The 16,237-nt window shown below is 39.4% G+C and overlaps 1 protein-coding gene across 2 annotated transcripts; it reads left to right on the top strand.

The window, feature by feature from the left end:
* Positions 1-26: 26 nt before the first annotated feature.
* Positions 27-10,591, top strand: LOC127417659 (nucleus accumbens-associated protein 2). Of its 2 annotated transcripts, none has more exons than XM_051657743.1 (6): positions 27-204; positions 501-1,345; positions 1,429-1,605; positions 1,734-1,839; positions 2,058-2,155; positions 7,487-10,591. In XM_051657743.1, the coding sequence occupies exons 2-6, from the start codon at positions 547-549 to the stop codon at positions 8,026-8,028; spliced, it is 1,722 nt and encodes a 573-aa protein (XP_051513703.1). In that variant the 5' UTR covers positions 27-204; positions 501-546; the 3' UTR covers positions 8,029-10,591. The 2 variants fall into 2 exon arrangements, with proteins under 2 accessions (XP_051513703.1, XP_051513711.1); XM_051657751.1 differs by having other exon boundaries at positions 27-209.
* The last annotated feature ends 5,646 nt before the right edge of the window (positions 10,592-16,237 follow it).

Below are 16,237 nucleotides of genomic sequence, written 5' to 3'. Positions count from 1 at the left end.
TCCTCCTTTCTGTGACATACAGTAGATGGTGCATCGATTGCACACAGACGCTTGCTTTCCTCTCGCTGGCTCAGTCCTGTGCTGGGAGGAAGAGGACGTATTGAGACATATCTCTCTGCATCTCAAGCTACCTTCCCTCATGCTGGGCTGATGTGAGGAGCTGGGTTCTTTCTCTCTCCCATCTCGGAGGATTCTGCTATAGAGGTCAGGTAGTGGCAGGGTGGCGAGGGAGGGTGGGTGGGTGTGTTAGTGGGTCACTTTTCAGCTTCTTTTAAATACTCCGAGCAGTCTTATTGCTTAGTTTCCAAACATGCAGACTCTAGTAATGTTGGGGTGAAGAGAGCTGTTTACCAAGGGAGTTGCTGTGCAGCATTTCTGTCGCATTTTTTTGCCATGTCTGCTTGTGTAACAACATTGTAATACTTTAGAATCTAGTCATATTCTGTCTTAAGCCTCAACTTATCCCCATCTCCCTTCATCTTGACTTTCTGCTGTGTTAGATGTCTGGTGAGAACATCCTGTCTTCTCCAGAGATCTGAAACTGGCATGATGTCACAGCTCTTGCATATGGAGATCCCAAACTTTGGCAGCACGGTTCTGGACAGCCTCAATGAACAGCGGTTGCTGGGCCAGCACTGCGATGTGGCCATCATGGTCAATGGACAGGCCTTTAAGGCCCACCGCGCTGTGCTGGCGGCCAGCAGCCTGTACTTCCGTGATCTGTTTAGCGGTAGCACCCAGACTCTCTTTGAGCTGCCCTCGTCGGTGACCCCATCCTGTTTTCGGCAGATCCTCTCATTCTGCTACACAGGCAGGATGACAGTGAGTGCCAGCGATCAGCTGATGGTCATGTACACTGCAGGCTACCTTCAGATCCAGAACATTGTGGAACGAGGATTGGACCTCATGTTCAAGGCCAGCGCTCCGTATTGTGACTCCCAGACATCTGCCACAGACGATCCCCCCAGCCCAAACAACAACAACTCCTCCCTGTTGCTAGGCGACCAGCACACAACTGTCTGCAAGATCAAGGAAGAGAAGCTGGAGACCCCGGTGTGTGCTCCGAGCGCAGAGCAAAAGCAGGCTGAGGAGGATAGGGGCACTAGTGGTAGATCTTTAAGGAACAGCACTCTTTTCTACACCTGTGGAGTAGGGAATGGGGTAATACCTGTGATGCATCCTTATGAGCACTCTACCAGGGATCACGCCAGCCCTGGAGCCTCAAGCCTCCCAACCACAGACAGCCCAACGTCACACCAAAATGAGGAGGAGGATTTCGAAGATGACTCATACGATAGCCTAACAAATGGAAAGATCTATGGGGGCTCTGCCAGTCTCTATTGCAGTAAATAACTTTTTATGAACTTCTCTTTTGTGCTAATACAGCTCAAAAAGCTAAGAAGTTATTTCTGTTTTGTCTCTTTGCAGTACAAGAGAAGATGAAGATGTCCTCCCTGCCTCTGTCCTTGGACAACCGATTCTGTGTGCTGCTGGGAGGAGACAGAGAGGCTCTGCCCGCTGGTCTCATCAGCCAGATCGGCTACCGTTGCCACCCTGCTCTCTACACAGAGGGCGACCCTGGAGAGAGGCTGGAGGTGATTGGAGGTGAGGCCTAAATAATGCCACCCTGTCTGAAACTCCATGTACAGCTGAATTATTTATCAATTCAGTAATTTGAGTCACTCATTCAGAGCTAAGGTCTCCTTGTTTCTCTGTTGTTCGTGCTGTGGAAGGATCTGGTGTCTTCATGACGCGTGGGCAGCTGATGAACTGTCACCTCTGCGCTGGGGTCAAACACAAAGTCCTACTGAGACGCCTCCTAGCTGCTTTTTTTGACAGGTCAAACATAACAAGCATGTGTCTGTAACTATATAATGTATGAAATACATCAGCACAGTTTTACCATATAAATTAACAAGCCCTGTAAAACAGATATAGAATTAGTACATTCAAATATTTCAGCATATTTTATGTGAAGACTGTGAGGACTGCATGGTGTTTTAGAAACATTTTGTGTTTATGCCCCCCAGTGGTTGACTATGGTATTTTATCTGCAGGAACACACTGGCTGACAGCTGTGGGACTGGAATCCGGTCTTCTAACTGTGATCCAAATCGCAAACCACTGGACAGCCGCATACTCAACACGGTTAAACGTAAGTTGCCCTTTTACAAACCTCTGTACAGGTGCAGTCATACTTTAAGCAAACCACATGTCAAATATACAGGATATGATGTCATGCTCAGTGGCTTCTGTTTTAAGTTATAAAATCATAAATATCAATAAATTATATATTCAAAATGTAAAAATAAACAATCTAATCCACTTTCCTGCAACAGTGCAAACCAAGCAGCTTTGAAGTTTGATTTCTCTACATTGAACCGAGGTAAATCTGTGACGTTTAGATCCTCTATTGATCAAAAGTATTTTTGCTGTACAAATTGAGAGGTCACAGTTCACCAAACTTGAATGTAGGTTTGCATCAAAAGATGAAAATCTACACAAATGCTTGCGTTTCCACTCTCACACATCTGCATGTGTTTGAATTTAAGTTAATGGAAGAAAATTCTTTGTAATTCTTAACCTAGCGAGCTGCCTAAAGGCCAAAGTATACTTCGGTGTGTGTGCGTTGTGGATCGCTCCACGCACAGTATGTGTGACGCAAATTGTGTCATCAGCACAGCCGCACGGTTTGACCGCGCGCCACCTAGATTTTCTTGACTCACGCACACAGTCCTTGTCTGTGCACGTCATCTGAACCTGCGCTGGCCATTGACTGTACTAAACCTCTGTGTCCGGATATCCATATTTCCCTACTATATAGTATGCCAAAAACAGTATGCCAGTGGAGAGGTATGTCCAAATCCATAGTATTCTTAAGACAGTATGCGAGAAATGCCCGGTTGACCTACTACTTCTGGCAGGAATCCGAAGTGTGGATCGGTTTAACACTTTCCTATCCCACAATGCATTGGGAGCTGAGGAGATGTCCAAATGCTGGATTTAAAACAAATGGCAGAGAACCGCGGGGCAGAATGTTCGGGGAGAGGGGCTTAATGTATATCATTTGATTCCGTGTTTTATGTTATGTTTATTTATTTTGTGAATAGAATCAATAAAAATTGTTAATAACAAAAAAGAGTTTACTGTTCAATCGGCCGAGAAGTGCGTTTCCCATCAAGTACGGAACATACTGTGACAGTACGTGGTTTCGGACTCAGGGAAAGAGTGTCACAAAGCAGTTGTAGTGCGCATGTGTCGAATGCGTTCCTATTCATTCACGGTCAGAAAAGTATACTCAACGCAGTCGACCGGGCATGAGGCAATCCGGAAGTATACCTGGGCCTTAAGGAGGCAGAATTTCAAGGGAGCATAGGCACCCTCCAGACATAAAAGGTAAGCACCATAATTATGCTGCCTCCTAAGATACCTTGTTTTGGCCAAAATCCCAGACAGCATCACTAGGTTTTGAAACAGAGCTAAAGTGTTGTGTGATCATAAAGTGTCGGGAGTTACTATCAAAAATTTGCAACGCTGCTAACTTATTTTCTCAAAAGTACAGGTTTTCAAGTAATAAGTTACATTTTTTAATGAGTAGTGCTGTAGCATCACAAAACGCTACATTTATCTCTGTGTATTGAGAACACAGAGAGTGCAATCAATGGCACTGACCTAAACTGTTCTCTCTCAGACTGGAAAATCCAAATCATTTAAGTACTGTAAATTAGTTCTTTTAGACCAGAGGTGTCCAAACTTTTCTCTTGAAGAGCCAAAAATCAAACTTGATTGAGGGCTGTGGGCCAAAAGTAAACGTTGCATTGTATCAAACACAGGGGCTTACACGGCCCATATTTTTTTACCTTTTATCTAACCTTATAAAATGACTTGGTTATCCTTTTATGTCAAATACTTTAACTTAAACTATTCATTCCATTTTAAAATTGCATGTTTCAATAACTTCAAAATTGCATGATCTCTACATTGCATAATGTGCATTGTTCGCAACTGAAACAACTTTTATTCTCATTCACATATTTCCAAATATTTTGGCTATTAAATTAACAGCCTACAAAACTAATGCACCAACACAGAGGAGATGACAGCATTTCTCCAGATTTGGAATGAGGAGCTTATTAAAAAAAAAAAAAACTTATCAACTCCGTCTTGCCAGCTGAATAAAACAATGCAAAAATATACATTTAACAATGAAAATTAGTCAGAGATATGATTCATACACTAAAAGTGGTTAATGTTCTGTAAAATTATTATTTTATTTAACATCAAAGCTATTTAACACATCCAGATTTTATTTTTGTTAAGATTATTATTATCTACGTTGTAGCATTTGGTCATTTTAGTGCGTGAGCACGACACTGAACTGATGTGGACCGTGAGAAGCGGAGTGCCCGTCTGTGTGCGTTTATAGCGTGAGCATCCGCAACAGACTCGGTAACATCTGCACAACAGACGTCACGAAACAAATCATGTTCAGCGAGAATTCAGATAAACATCGCGATATATGTACTAAAGATATTAGATTGCAGGGGATTTTTTTTGTTGTTGCCCAGAGCCCCCATTAAGAGATGGAGATGAGAGATGTAACAGGTGTTTAAGCGTCTCTTTTCACCATGCAGCTGGTACACAAAGCATTTTTGCTATTTCTGACTTTCAAATCAAATGTGCTGCATTATGATTAATGATGGAGCACCAAGATATGAAAGGCGTCAGAATTATAGATCGCTCTAACATTGTGCGCTTGCAATGTTAACAGCTTTGTTGATGATCAACAGGAACGATATAAATATAAGACGCGGTATAACGCCATTTGCATGTCAAATTAACAAGTTTAGAAAGGTTTATACATTTGGAGCATCTTAAGTTCAGGAGCTAAGCAACAAAATGCTTCCTCACTGCGTGCGCTCCCACTAAACTCAACAAGTGCTAAACGCGCTGCTGACAGCTGCACGTGAGAGAAAGGGAGAGAGAGCGGATTTGCTCATGCATCTTTTGGAATAACAGTTTGATAGAAAAACAAGTTTATTGATTTGATTTGTTCATCTGTATCTATTGGTTTAATAATTCGCAGCTGCACTGTAAAGTAAATAAAAGTGTGCGGGAATTTCCCGCATTATAAACGTGGAACTTGGGGGAATTTCTATTTTTTTCCCCTCTTGTCATATACTGCAAGGCGGGCCAATTCAAAGGTCACCATGGGCCAACTTTGGCCCACGGGCCCCAATTTTGGGCATCTCTGTTTTAAACAGTTCATGTAAATAAACTGTTTACAGTAATCAAGTCAGTTAAATTTAGTGTTGGGAACTCCAATTCATTTTAGTGAGTCAGTTTGTTCGGATGTTTCATGTAATACCGGCATCACACTAGCCGACTCCAAACAACTTTATTTTGACTGAGGGTGTCACACTTACCGACTCTTTTACTGAGAATTCGCTCTCTTCAGTCGGAGGTATGTCACATTTTCCGATCCAGAAAGGTGAAGGGGTGACATAAATACAGACACACTCTCTGATTCCCTGTCAGATGGAGCAAGCTGAAACAACAACAGGAGTACCTCGTGAGCATAAAGAGTGATTAAGGATGCAATTCATGGAATAACTTTACCCTGCGAATGTGTGTGATTGTGTATTAATCTCCTCAGGGCTTGTTGTAGAAAGCATATGCCCATATGCAGCTTTCATTGAGTAAAGAAATTAAGTGCCTCCCCTTTCTGACTTTATTAGTCATTCTAAAATTGGAGAATCCCAGGAAAAACACTTGTTGAGAGAATCACTATTTATCACAAATGGCATTTTTGATATGGCTGAAATCGGCGTCACACTAGTCGATTTTTCCATTGATTTTCAGGTGTGAGCTTCATTAACATAATCGCCTGCCAGGCGGAGGGACAGGAAGCATGCATTAGACTCTGCCAGTGGGAGGTTGTTAATCACTTGACCGTTGGGACTCCCTGCTGAGGTAATGGTTCCAGCAGCGGGAAAAACTGATCCAACATCTCAGAAAAAATCACTCTGTCATTGGGGCGGGCTCTTGTGTTTTCTTTAAGTGACCAATGAGCTTTGTCTTATACTGAAGAACAACAGTCAGTTTTTATTGAACGTATTTGCTTTACTTGCATATGGACATAGGAGTTGTACCGCAAATCTCGATGGGATAAATACTCAGTCACACGCTTTTATAAGGTATGTCACCCCATGAATCACTTCCTAAATCACTCTTTTACAGTTGTTGTGTTTACGTGGTACTCCTGTTTTTATTTTGATGAGCTCCACGTGACAGGGAATAAGAGAGAGAGAGTGGTATGTGGTTCACCCCTCCACCATTTTGTATCGGCAAGTGTGTCATACCTCCGGCTGAAAAGAGTGAGATCTCAGCAAAACAGTTGTTTTGAGTCTGCTAGTGTGGCACCAGCTTGAGTGTGATCACTCAACGTTCAGATCAGCATGATACCTTGTCAGTTCTTCAGTAAAAAAAAGAAGCTCATTGGTCACTTGAAGAGAACACAAGAGCCCGCCCCTGTTACAGAAGGATTTTTCTGTCATGTTTGATGTGCTTTTCCAGTTGCTGGAACCATTAACTCAGCAGGGAGTCCTGTCAGTGAAGAGATTATCGACCTCCCGCTGGCAGATGGTAATGCGTGCTCTGTCTCTCACCTACTGGCTGGCGATTATGTAAATGAAGCTTACACCTGAAAATCGCAGAAAAAATCGGCTAGTGTGACGCTGGCTTAAATTAACTAGTTCACATACAGTGGCAAAAAAAAAGTATGTGAACCCTGTGGAATTAGCTGGTTTTCTGCATTAATTGGTCATAAAATGTGATCTTATCTTCAAAGTCACAAGTATAGACAATGCACATTGTCTTTAGCCTAGGGATTTACTTACATTTTCACAGCACTGTTAATGTTTAATGGGATGTGTTCAATAAAGACATGAAAGATTATAATTTTTTGTGTGTTGTTCGCTTAAGCACATTGTGCTTTGTGTATACTTGTGACTTTAATTAAGATGATCACATTTTATAAACAATTAATACAGAAAACCAGCTAATTCCAAAGGGTTCACATACTTTTTCTTGCCACTGTAAATTATTTACTAATTCACTTGAGCCCCTGCGAAGCATTACAGGATTTTGCCTTCTTTTTTTAAGCAAAATATTTAGTTATTTGCTGCTGTTTATTACTATATTTCAACTCGGGTGTTTTCTAGTTTTATTAGTTTATATCTAGTATAAATTCATATTTTAATCTAATGTTGGACTGTGGTGTAGCTAACTACTTTTTTTTTTTAAATGTAGCTTGACTGTAGTTTCACTGCTTTAAGTCATGATTAGCTCATAGCTTAGCCAGCTACAGTTTTAAAGTAGCTTCCCCAACACTCCTGTAATGACATTGCAAGCAGTGTTTAACTGCAGTTTTCAGCATATCTGCATTAATATACATCTTTGTCCTTTCTCTCTGCCCTTTCATTAGTCTACTGTCAGAACTTTGCACCTAACTTCAAAGAGAGTGAAATGAACGTGATTGCCGCAGACATGTGCACCAATGCCCGGAGAGTTCGTAAACGCTGGCTCCCTAAGATCAAGTCCATGCTCCCAGAGGCCATCGAGGTGTACAGGGGGACTGCAGTCCTAAGCCAGGTGGAGGGAGCCACCCAGCCAGGTGGTGGCTTTCCCTTTGAGTCAGAGTTCAAACACCTGGCAGCATCAAATCTGACTCTGGAACAGCATCTCTATGAAGACTGCAGAGAGACACTGAGGAATGGCTCTCACTTCACAGGAGTCAGTATGGATGAGAGGTCAAAAGGTGAAGCAACTAAGCCTGAGCCAGTGCGAGCCAGCGAGTCAGACAACCCACAGGACGTTGAGAGGCTTCCGGAGAGTCCAGAGAGAGCGGCCAGTGTGCTCGCCATTAACCCAGCCAGCAAGAAAGGAGAAAAAGATTGGGCGGCCAGCAGCCCCAGAACACAGAGAGAGGAACAGAACAGACAGAGACCACTTAAAGAGGATCAGTGACTTCTTCCACTTCACAATATTATAAACTGGTCTGCAGCTTCTCACAATAAAAAGGATCTTTATCCCTAATGGCAAATATCCCATGCTGCTGAACATACAGTGGCCCCAAGAAGTATTGAGACACTTAAGCCACACTTACAAATGTACTTATGTCTTAACATTATGTAACAAATTATTAAACCAATTTATTTTAAAGAAATATAGCATATAAACACACTTTTCAAGCAAAACATTTTACAAAAAGAAGTTTAAGTTTTAAATGAGAAATTAGTTTTATTATTCAAAATTAAAACAACAAGTATTGGGACACTTTCTGGTTGTCAAACTTAGTGAAACATGTTCATAGTTAATATGAGCAACACATGTGGTTACTCTGCTAGGACACATGTGAGAACTTGAGGGGGACTGACTTCATACATCCACTAAAATCACTTTGAAATCAGTTGGTTAAAAGTGATTGCAAAAATGGCTAAGTTAGTTCTCAGAAACAGTCTAGCATTCATTTTTTGCAAATGCCACTTGTTTGTGTATTTTTTTATATATACATATCAAATGCAATGGCATTCTTACATTTTTAAATGTGACTTAAATGTCCAAATACTACTTGTTTCAACTTTAACATAAAAGCTGCATGATCATGGAAACTCGCCATACAGCAAATTTTTTCCAGGATAAATCTAAGAACCTCTGCAGCAAATATAAGAAATTTTAAGGATTTTTCATGGACTCATTTAGCATATGTAAATACAGTCACATAAACAAGCCCAATACATTAAGGCAGTCTGCGGTGTGATTTTTCTTTTTCTTTTTTTTTTCTTTTTCTTTTTTTATGAATGCATGTGATGCATATCCTCTGGCATTTCTGACTAATACTCTTGCCAATTACACAAACAAATGGATCATGGACTTCTGCATGGCTAAAACAAGTGCAGGACAAATGCTCTCTTTATTATAAAACATACATGCTTCAGAAATCAGAACTATCCTGCTTTTGGAGAGAGGGGATGCTATGTATCAAGCTGACTATCGGACTGCTGAGTCCAGTACAGTAAGGGAAGCTGAACCAAGGACAACAGTCTAGAGAGTACGCTGGACTCTCAGTTTTCCCTCCCAAGCTTTTTAATCTCACTCTCATTCTCAAGCTGCTGTATAGTAAATGCTTGCCTGTTTTTGCATTACAGCTGGTCTGGACATTTGAAACGCGATTGTAAGATGTTTTTTGGAAGTGAAATAAAGGAAGGATTATTTTGAGGGATATCTAGGTGCTGCTTATTTAGTCAACATTATTTATCATATTTGATAAAAAAAATTTAAAAAAAAGACTTTTGCAAAACAATAGTAATGCTCATTGTATAGTGTTTATATACTGGAGATGAAACATAAAACATGAACTCAGTTTTACTTGAATGCTAAAGGTTAAGATTCATTGGATGATAAACTACCAGAAAATTCTAATACTTGTGAAAGGTCTTGATAAGGTCTGGCTGAATAGGATTATAACTGTCATATTTTTTATGTACTCATTTGATTATCTGTATTATACCAAACATCTCAAACAGAATGCAGACTTTCTTTAAGGTCACACAGAATTTCTTTCTTATATGGATGCATCTGTTCCCTCAAAAGGCAGTTTTGTTTCCTTTGTCCTGGCTCTGTACAAGAATGAAATGTTATTCATTTTAATATATCATTGATTTTGCATTGAAATATTGAAATGTAAAGTATTCTTTTAAAGCACACAATAACCTCTGATTTTTGAAAGGTAAACATCATATTTTGGCATGTGATTGAATGTGTGAGATGAAATCACGAACAGCATGACAGTTCTCTCAGTTTTTCAGCTGCTCTTGAATGACATTCTATTTGGAAAGATATTCCAAATAAAACATACAAATGTACTAATGTACAGCTAAATGTACAATGTATTATTAAATATTTCCTATGAATAAGCATGTGGCCATTGCAAAATTAAGCTACAGCAAAATTTAATTTGTGCTGATCATCCTGGATTATAAATGTACAAACCCTGCTGCATTGCTGCTTAGACTGTGTGACTGAAATCTAACCTGAGGACTTCCTTTGGTGCCAGTATGGCGCTTGCTGTGGCAGCTGCAGCTGAATCCTTCATTTGAGCCAGGAGGATATTTATAGCCGAGGAGACCCGCAACAGCACATCCGTAGTACAACTGAAAGAGTAGATTTCTCAATATCAAATGTTATGGGTCTTTTTGACTACTTAAAGACATTTAATTGCATTATAACCTAGATTTATTGCAATGTAACCAATGTTTCAGCCTGAAACTTCGTGACTTCTTCCACAGATCTTAACATGGCAATGTTAAATGCTTTTACTCTCACCACACAAGCTCAGTCAAAAACAGCAAATTGTGACATTTGATGATGTACCGTCAGTTGAAGGAAAGAGCTCTTCATGTAGGCACTCTGAAGGGAGCATGGCATTGTATAAATGTACCCTTCGCTAACAGTCTTGTGGAAGAGCCCTTCATGAAAAAATAACTTCTTACTTTCATTTGTAATGACCCTTCGAGGGTCGTCCCCTTCAACCAGTGCCCTTCAACTCTCATTTATATCTTGTTTTATATATGATATTGTAGTTCAGAATGGGGAGGTGAGGGTTAATTTTATTTAAAATAATGGTATGTTCCAATTTGCAGACTGCAGGTCCGCCGCCACCACTTGAGGCCCGAGATAAGATGGACGGATTGAGTTTGGAGCATGCTGGAACAAGGTCATTTGTTTGGCACTGCTTGAGCGCAATAGTCTCTGGCCTTCATTGATTAGGGAGGGGAGTGGGTACTGCTTTTAGTACCCACAATTCTGGTTTTTAGACTGTTTTTAAAATGAACTTGGTTTTTATTTGCTCTTAAAACACTATTCATTTGCACATTTTGCACCTCCTATAAAATAAACATATTTTTGGAACGCCATTCCTTTTCTCGGGTGTGATTCTCTTTGCGACTGCCTTAGTTCCTATTACAGGCGCGAAAATGCAGTTAGGAAAAACGCCCCTTGTAATATCAATTAAAACATATACGCCTTTGTACTGTGATGCACATGATAATTGCTTTTTGAATAATAATAATAATAATCCAGACTTGATTTGATGTGCTGAACTGTAATGTCATACATTCCTAAAGACTGCTCCGGACCAGGTTATGTTCCAGGGTTAGTTTATTTCAGGTAAATGTCAGTAATATTGTCTGCACATGCATGTGTAACAGGATAAGACAAGCCATTACTAAAGTTTTATATAAAAATAGGCACTCCCTATATATATTTTTGGAATATTAGAACTTTTATAATCAAGTTCATTACATAGTGCTATTACACCGCCACACCAGTAGATGGCGCTTTGGCACTCTCGGGAGACTTGCATGAGACTGGCTTTCTCCCGGTTCGTGGCCACAACCGGGAAAAGACGAAATTTGTTCCGTCTCTTAGATATGAGAATCTAATTAACATATTCCTTTATTGGTTTTAAATGTTTGAGTGTTTTGAAGATTTTATGCGAGTTGTGAAGTGTGTGTGTTTTAAAATGCAGAGGGTCATAACAGCAATTGAGCAATGGGTTTAATTAATGCATTTCAAGCATGCTTTATCTGTATAGGTCGTGCCAAGGTGTTGTGGCAGTCGATTTCCTCTTGAATTAGTAAGGGCAATAGCTCTCTCACCTTACAGTACCCAAACTACTCTAGACAACAATAACAGAAGACACAGGTTAAACATATATAAAGTTTATAACAGTGATTTTTTTTTTTTTAATATATAAGCAACAAAGCAAAACAACACAAAACATTAAATTCACGCACACAAAAGCTTTAGCGAATTTCACATCCATTCAAGAGCACTTTACATGTGGTAACTCATTCTCTCTAACAAAACACAACTCCGTGCGACACGGCTCACCCTCTGCTCCTTTTAATCTCTCCGGTAATCTCGTCTGGTTCCAATTATCCACTCATTCAATCATTAGCAGAGTCCATCCCTCTCCTCTTTCAAAAACACACTTTCACCTGCCACAATACCATTCATTGTCCCCGCAATCTGATATTAGTATAAACAGTTCATAAGTCCATGCCATGGACTTATGACATTGCTTTTATTTGTTCCACTCTTGTTTGTTTGTTATTTTTGATTGGGCCATGGGCCAGTAATGCTTTCCAACAGTAAGAAAGACAATGTCCAAGAAGTATCACGAGGTATTGATCAAGTAGGTCAAGTAGGTTTTATCCTATGAAGAATGTGACATGGTAAGTTTTCCCAAGAAAACTTTAATACACATTAAACTTGTGTTTCAAGAAAGTTACAGATGCAGATGACTGTACAATGAGCGCTACATAAGAAATGGAACAAAAGAAGCAAAATTTAGATTTGCATTTTTGTAAGGATTTATTGGCAATTTGACGTGTAATTGAACCGTATGCTTGCCAAAGACTTTTGAAGATTTTTCTGTTTCCCCATTCACATAGAGAGGAGCTGTACTTCCATGAATTTAAATAGCTGTATGTGGGCATGGCAGGCTGAGCATCATAAATTCCTGAGGTTTGTGTTGACCTTGCTGAAAAGAGCAGATATCAAAAGGTGGCTCGGTGGTCTAGCAGTATGATTTTCTCTTTGGTTGTGAAAGGATCTTGGGTTCATATACCAGAAGAGCTTGCTCTTGCCCTTAGATCGGGGGTGTAAAGTCTTACTGTCAGCATTAAAACCAACCAAGGTTTTATTTTGTTTAGTTTTTTTTGTGAATTTGGGCTCTGACATTACTAACACTTGGCTGGTAATCTCCGTTGGTTAGAGCATGGTGCTAATAACGTCAACGGTGTGGGTTTGATCCCCGTACAATCCAGGTTTTAACGTATAACTTTTAACTAATAACTAATAACTTTTGATATTAATCCCTCTTCTGCTCAGCTGTCATGTGTAGGGTGGCGTCATATACATCCATGAGGAATAAAGGGATGTGACTGAAGTAGCTCAGCTGGGAGACCATTAGACTGAAAATCTAAAGGTCCCTGGTTTGATCCTGGGTTTTGGCAACCGACTCTATCGGCTGCTTTTGGACCATGGCTGCAGTGCCATTGAGTGTTAGCACTCTGGACTTTGAATCCAGTGATCTGAGTTCAAATCTCAGCAGAACCTCTTTTTGCTTCTTGTGCCCAAAGAACAGAGGTTGGTTGTTGAAATCCCCATTAAGAGGCCAAGCATCAGCCTTTTACTTGACAATTTCCACAAAGCATGTTCTTTTGCACGTGGATTGTTTTCATCTGTTTTTCTGGTTCCTCAACTGTGCATCCCGAAGGTACCATACTACTCTGGTTTGTTTCTTTTTGGATTGGGCCATGGGCCAGTTATACCTTCCAATAGTCAGAAAGATAATGTCCACCGAGTATGACGAGGTAGTGATCCAGATAAAAAATGAGTTTTGTGATCAAGTAGGTTAGCACCCATGAAGAATGTGAAATGGTAAGAGTTCCCAAGGTAACTTCAATACACATTAAACTCTTTTCAATTGGTTATGGGCCAGGAATAATTTTGTTCTGAATCTCTCTTCTGCTCTGCTCTCATGTGTAGGGTGGCGAAATGTAACTCCATGAAGAATAAAGGGATAAGGCTGAAATTGGTATGTTAAGAGAGCGTAAGACTGAAGATCTAAAAGTTTCAATCCGGGGTTTCAGCAACTGACACTCTCAGCTGCTTTTGGACCATGGCTGCAGAGCTTCAAGCTTCATCCCATATAGGGTGCTGTTTCTAGGGTGGCCAGATGACCAAGACCAAAAAAAAAAACAAAAAAAAAACAATAACTGTCAATTACAAAATTAAAGAAATCAATTAATTAAAAATGCATGATCAAATTAATTTAACTATGGCTAAAATATTTAGATTAGTTTTCAGGACATTTTACAACGGATGTCTATAATGTTTATCATCAATTTGCATGGGATAAGTTATGTGGGATAAGTTGTGTCTACTGCATTTACACTGCCATTTCACGTTATTGATCAATAAATGTGTTTAGCTATGCTGATTAATTATGGAGATAGGCTTACTATTAAACTTGAACCTATTATGGGATTATTAAATATAATTTGAATATTTAGCTAAATAAATCAGCTTGCAATCTTATATTACTCTCTTGACTTAGAAAAAGATCCGTTACGTTATACAATTTTATGTGTACCTCTGGAAAATAGGGCCTTTGTCCCAAAATGCGGGGCTTCAATTTTCCTAACCAAAAGAAAACGAGATCCTTTCTTGGTCTTTAAATAGATAACGGTGGCTATTGCATATGGATTGATGCATGTTTTTCTCAAACATTTTATGCGGTAAAGCGTTTGAGGATGTGAAGTGCGTCTTTTAATTTTCTGGTGTTTTTGGCCAATGACCACAGACATGGAAAATTTCAGAAACGACAATATTTAAAGAAAAAATTCTGGTATGCCCATTTTGGACGGTATTAAAACCAATAAAAAGCTCTGGTAATTTATAACATTGCCCCACATCCCCAAATAAAACGAATCGCGTCTGAACAGGCTCGTGAACACATGGCTCGTTGATACAGTGTTGCGATTTTACAGACGATATGTCAGAGGATGTATATTTTGCCATTTGATTACCTTGACCTTTGTTGTTCGACGCTATTATCATCCCTCCCTCCCGGTTTTTGGCTTCTAGCATGAGTAAACATTTCGTATGGGCTGACAGACAGCAGCAGAGGCGGGAGGGAGCGGGGAGTAAACAGCTTTCTCCACAGCAACGTTATTTCCTCGTGACGCTTGTGTAAATAACTAAAATGGCATCCAAGAAATACTTTGCTCTTTTAGTCTCCTTTGCTTCCCTTTCTTTCCAGAGGTGTTGCTGTGTTTGTTTGCTTAACTTTCTATTGCGACCTGTCCTGCAGCGACATTGTGCTGCATTAGTGGGGTTTCCCTTTTACGCAAAAGTCGGGATTCCCCCACTGAACCAGCTCATATACAGGAACGTGAGAGACACTTGATATTTTACATTGGTGTGTATAAATGGGTTTAGTTTATAGTGTGTATGTGCTGTATTCCCAATGTTGAATTCTTTCCGCTGTGTTGACTGGCTCCATGCTATGATGTTTGTTATCCGGTCTGTTCACACACATGCACACTTTCACAGTGCCTGCTGTGTGTACAAGAAGACATTCCAATAAAAGCCTATATTATTTTAATAACAAAAAATGAGTATTTCCTAAATCAGGTGGACAGAAAATATAATTTGAGATATACCTTCTTATAGTAATTAGCCTTTTTCACACGAGACATTAATTTAAAAAGCTTTTTATACTCCCAGCACAGATGCAAAAATACAAATAAAATTCAATATGTCTCACTGAACCTCGAATTAAACTACCAAAAATGTTAAATGCAGTATAAATCTAAATAAGTAATGAAACTACGTAATCCTGTCCTATATCAAATGTATTCACCTATTTTCATAAATGATATACATTATATACAAAATCTACTTAACCCCACCATTCCAGTAACAGAGCAGTAGAGAGCAATAAGGAACTGTGCGATAATTATATATATATATATATATATATATATATATATATATATATATATATATATAATAATTATAACAATATGAACGTGTGCAAAGTGGCATAAACACCATATCTGATATTACTGCGCGGATTTACATAGTAATACATTAATTAGGCTACATACATTTCTCAAAAATTATTAAAAACAATCTCACGAAAGAGAGATTTTTTTTTTTTCTGAAAAATTCACAGCCATATCCCATCTTTTATTCATAAAATTACTATAAAATATCAAATGTTAACCGTGTACTATGTAAAAGACAGATGTGTATCTAAGTTGGTTTGGCTTCATGATGTGAAACACACAGTTTAATGAATATTATACCGAAAAGTCACAATTAACTTTTCTGCACTCTGTTTTGTGATGATTTCGGGGGCATGAGAATGAGATGAAGTATCAGATAGAGAGATGACAGAAGTGTCTCTGTTTATAAAAGTGTCCATGGGGCGAGTGATCAGACGTGATTTTCCCTGCCCTGCTTTTCATGCTGGAGGTGCAGGTGTGTGAGCGAGCAGGGCTGGTATGAAAAAAAAAGATTGAATTTCATACATTTGAATTTTAGACGTGTGGCGTTTAACAAAATTGTATTTTCCATGTCGTCTTAATCCGTGTGTCAT

This window comes from Myxocyprinus asiaticus, chromosome 3 (assembly GCF_019703515.2).
Source record: "Myxocyprinus asiaticus isolate MX2 ecotype Aquarium Trade chromosome 3, UBuf_Myxa_2, whole genome shotgun sequence".
Lineage (NCBI taxonomy): Eukaryota > Metazoa > Chordata > Actinopteri > Cypriniformes > Catostomidae > Myxocyprinus > Myxocyprinus asiaticus.
This window is presented reverse-complemented; position numbering and strand designations above follow the sequence as displayed.

Coding starts and splice junctions, on each gene's coding strand:
- LOC127417659 (XM_051657743.1), top strand. CDS start 547: ATGATGTCACAGCTCTTGCATATGGAGATCCCAAACTTTGGCAGCACG. Junction 1,840..2,057: donor CTAGCTGCTTTTTTTGACAG/GTCAAACATAAC, acceptor TTTTATCTGCAG/GAACACACTGGCTGACAGCT. Junction 2,156..7,486: donor CATACTCAACACGGTTAAAC/GTAAGTTGCCCT, acceptor CCCTTTCATTAG/TCTACTGTCAGAACTTTGCA.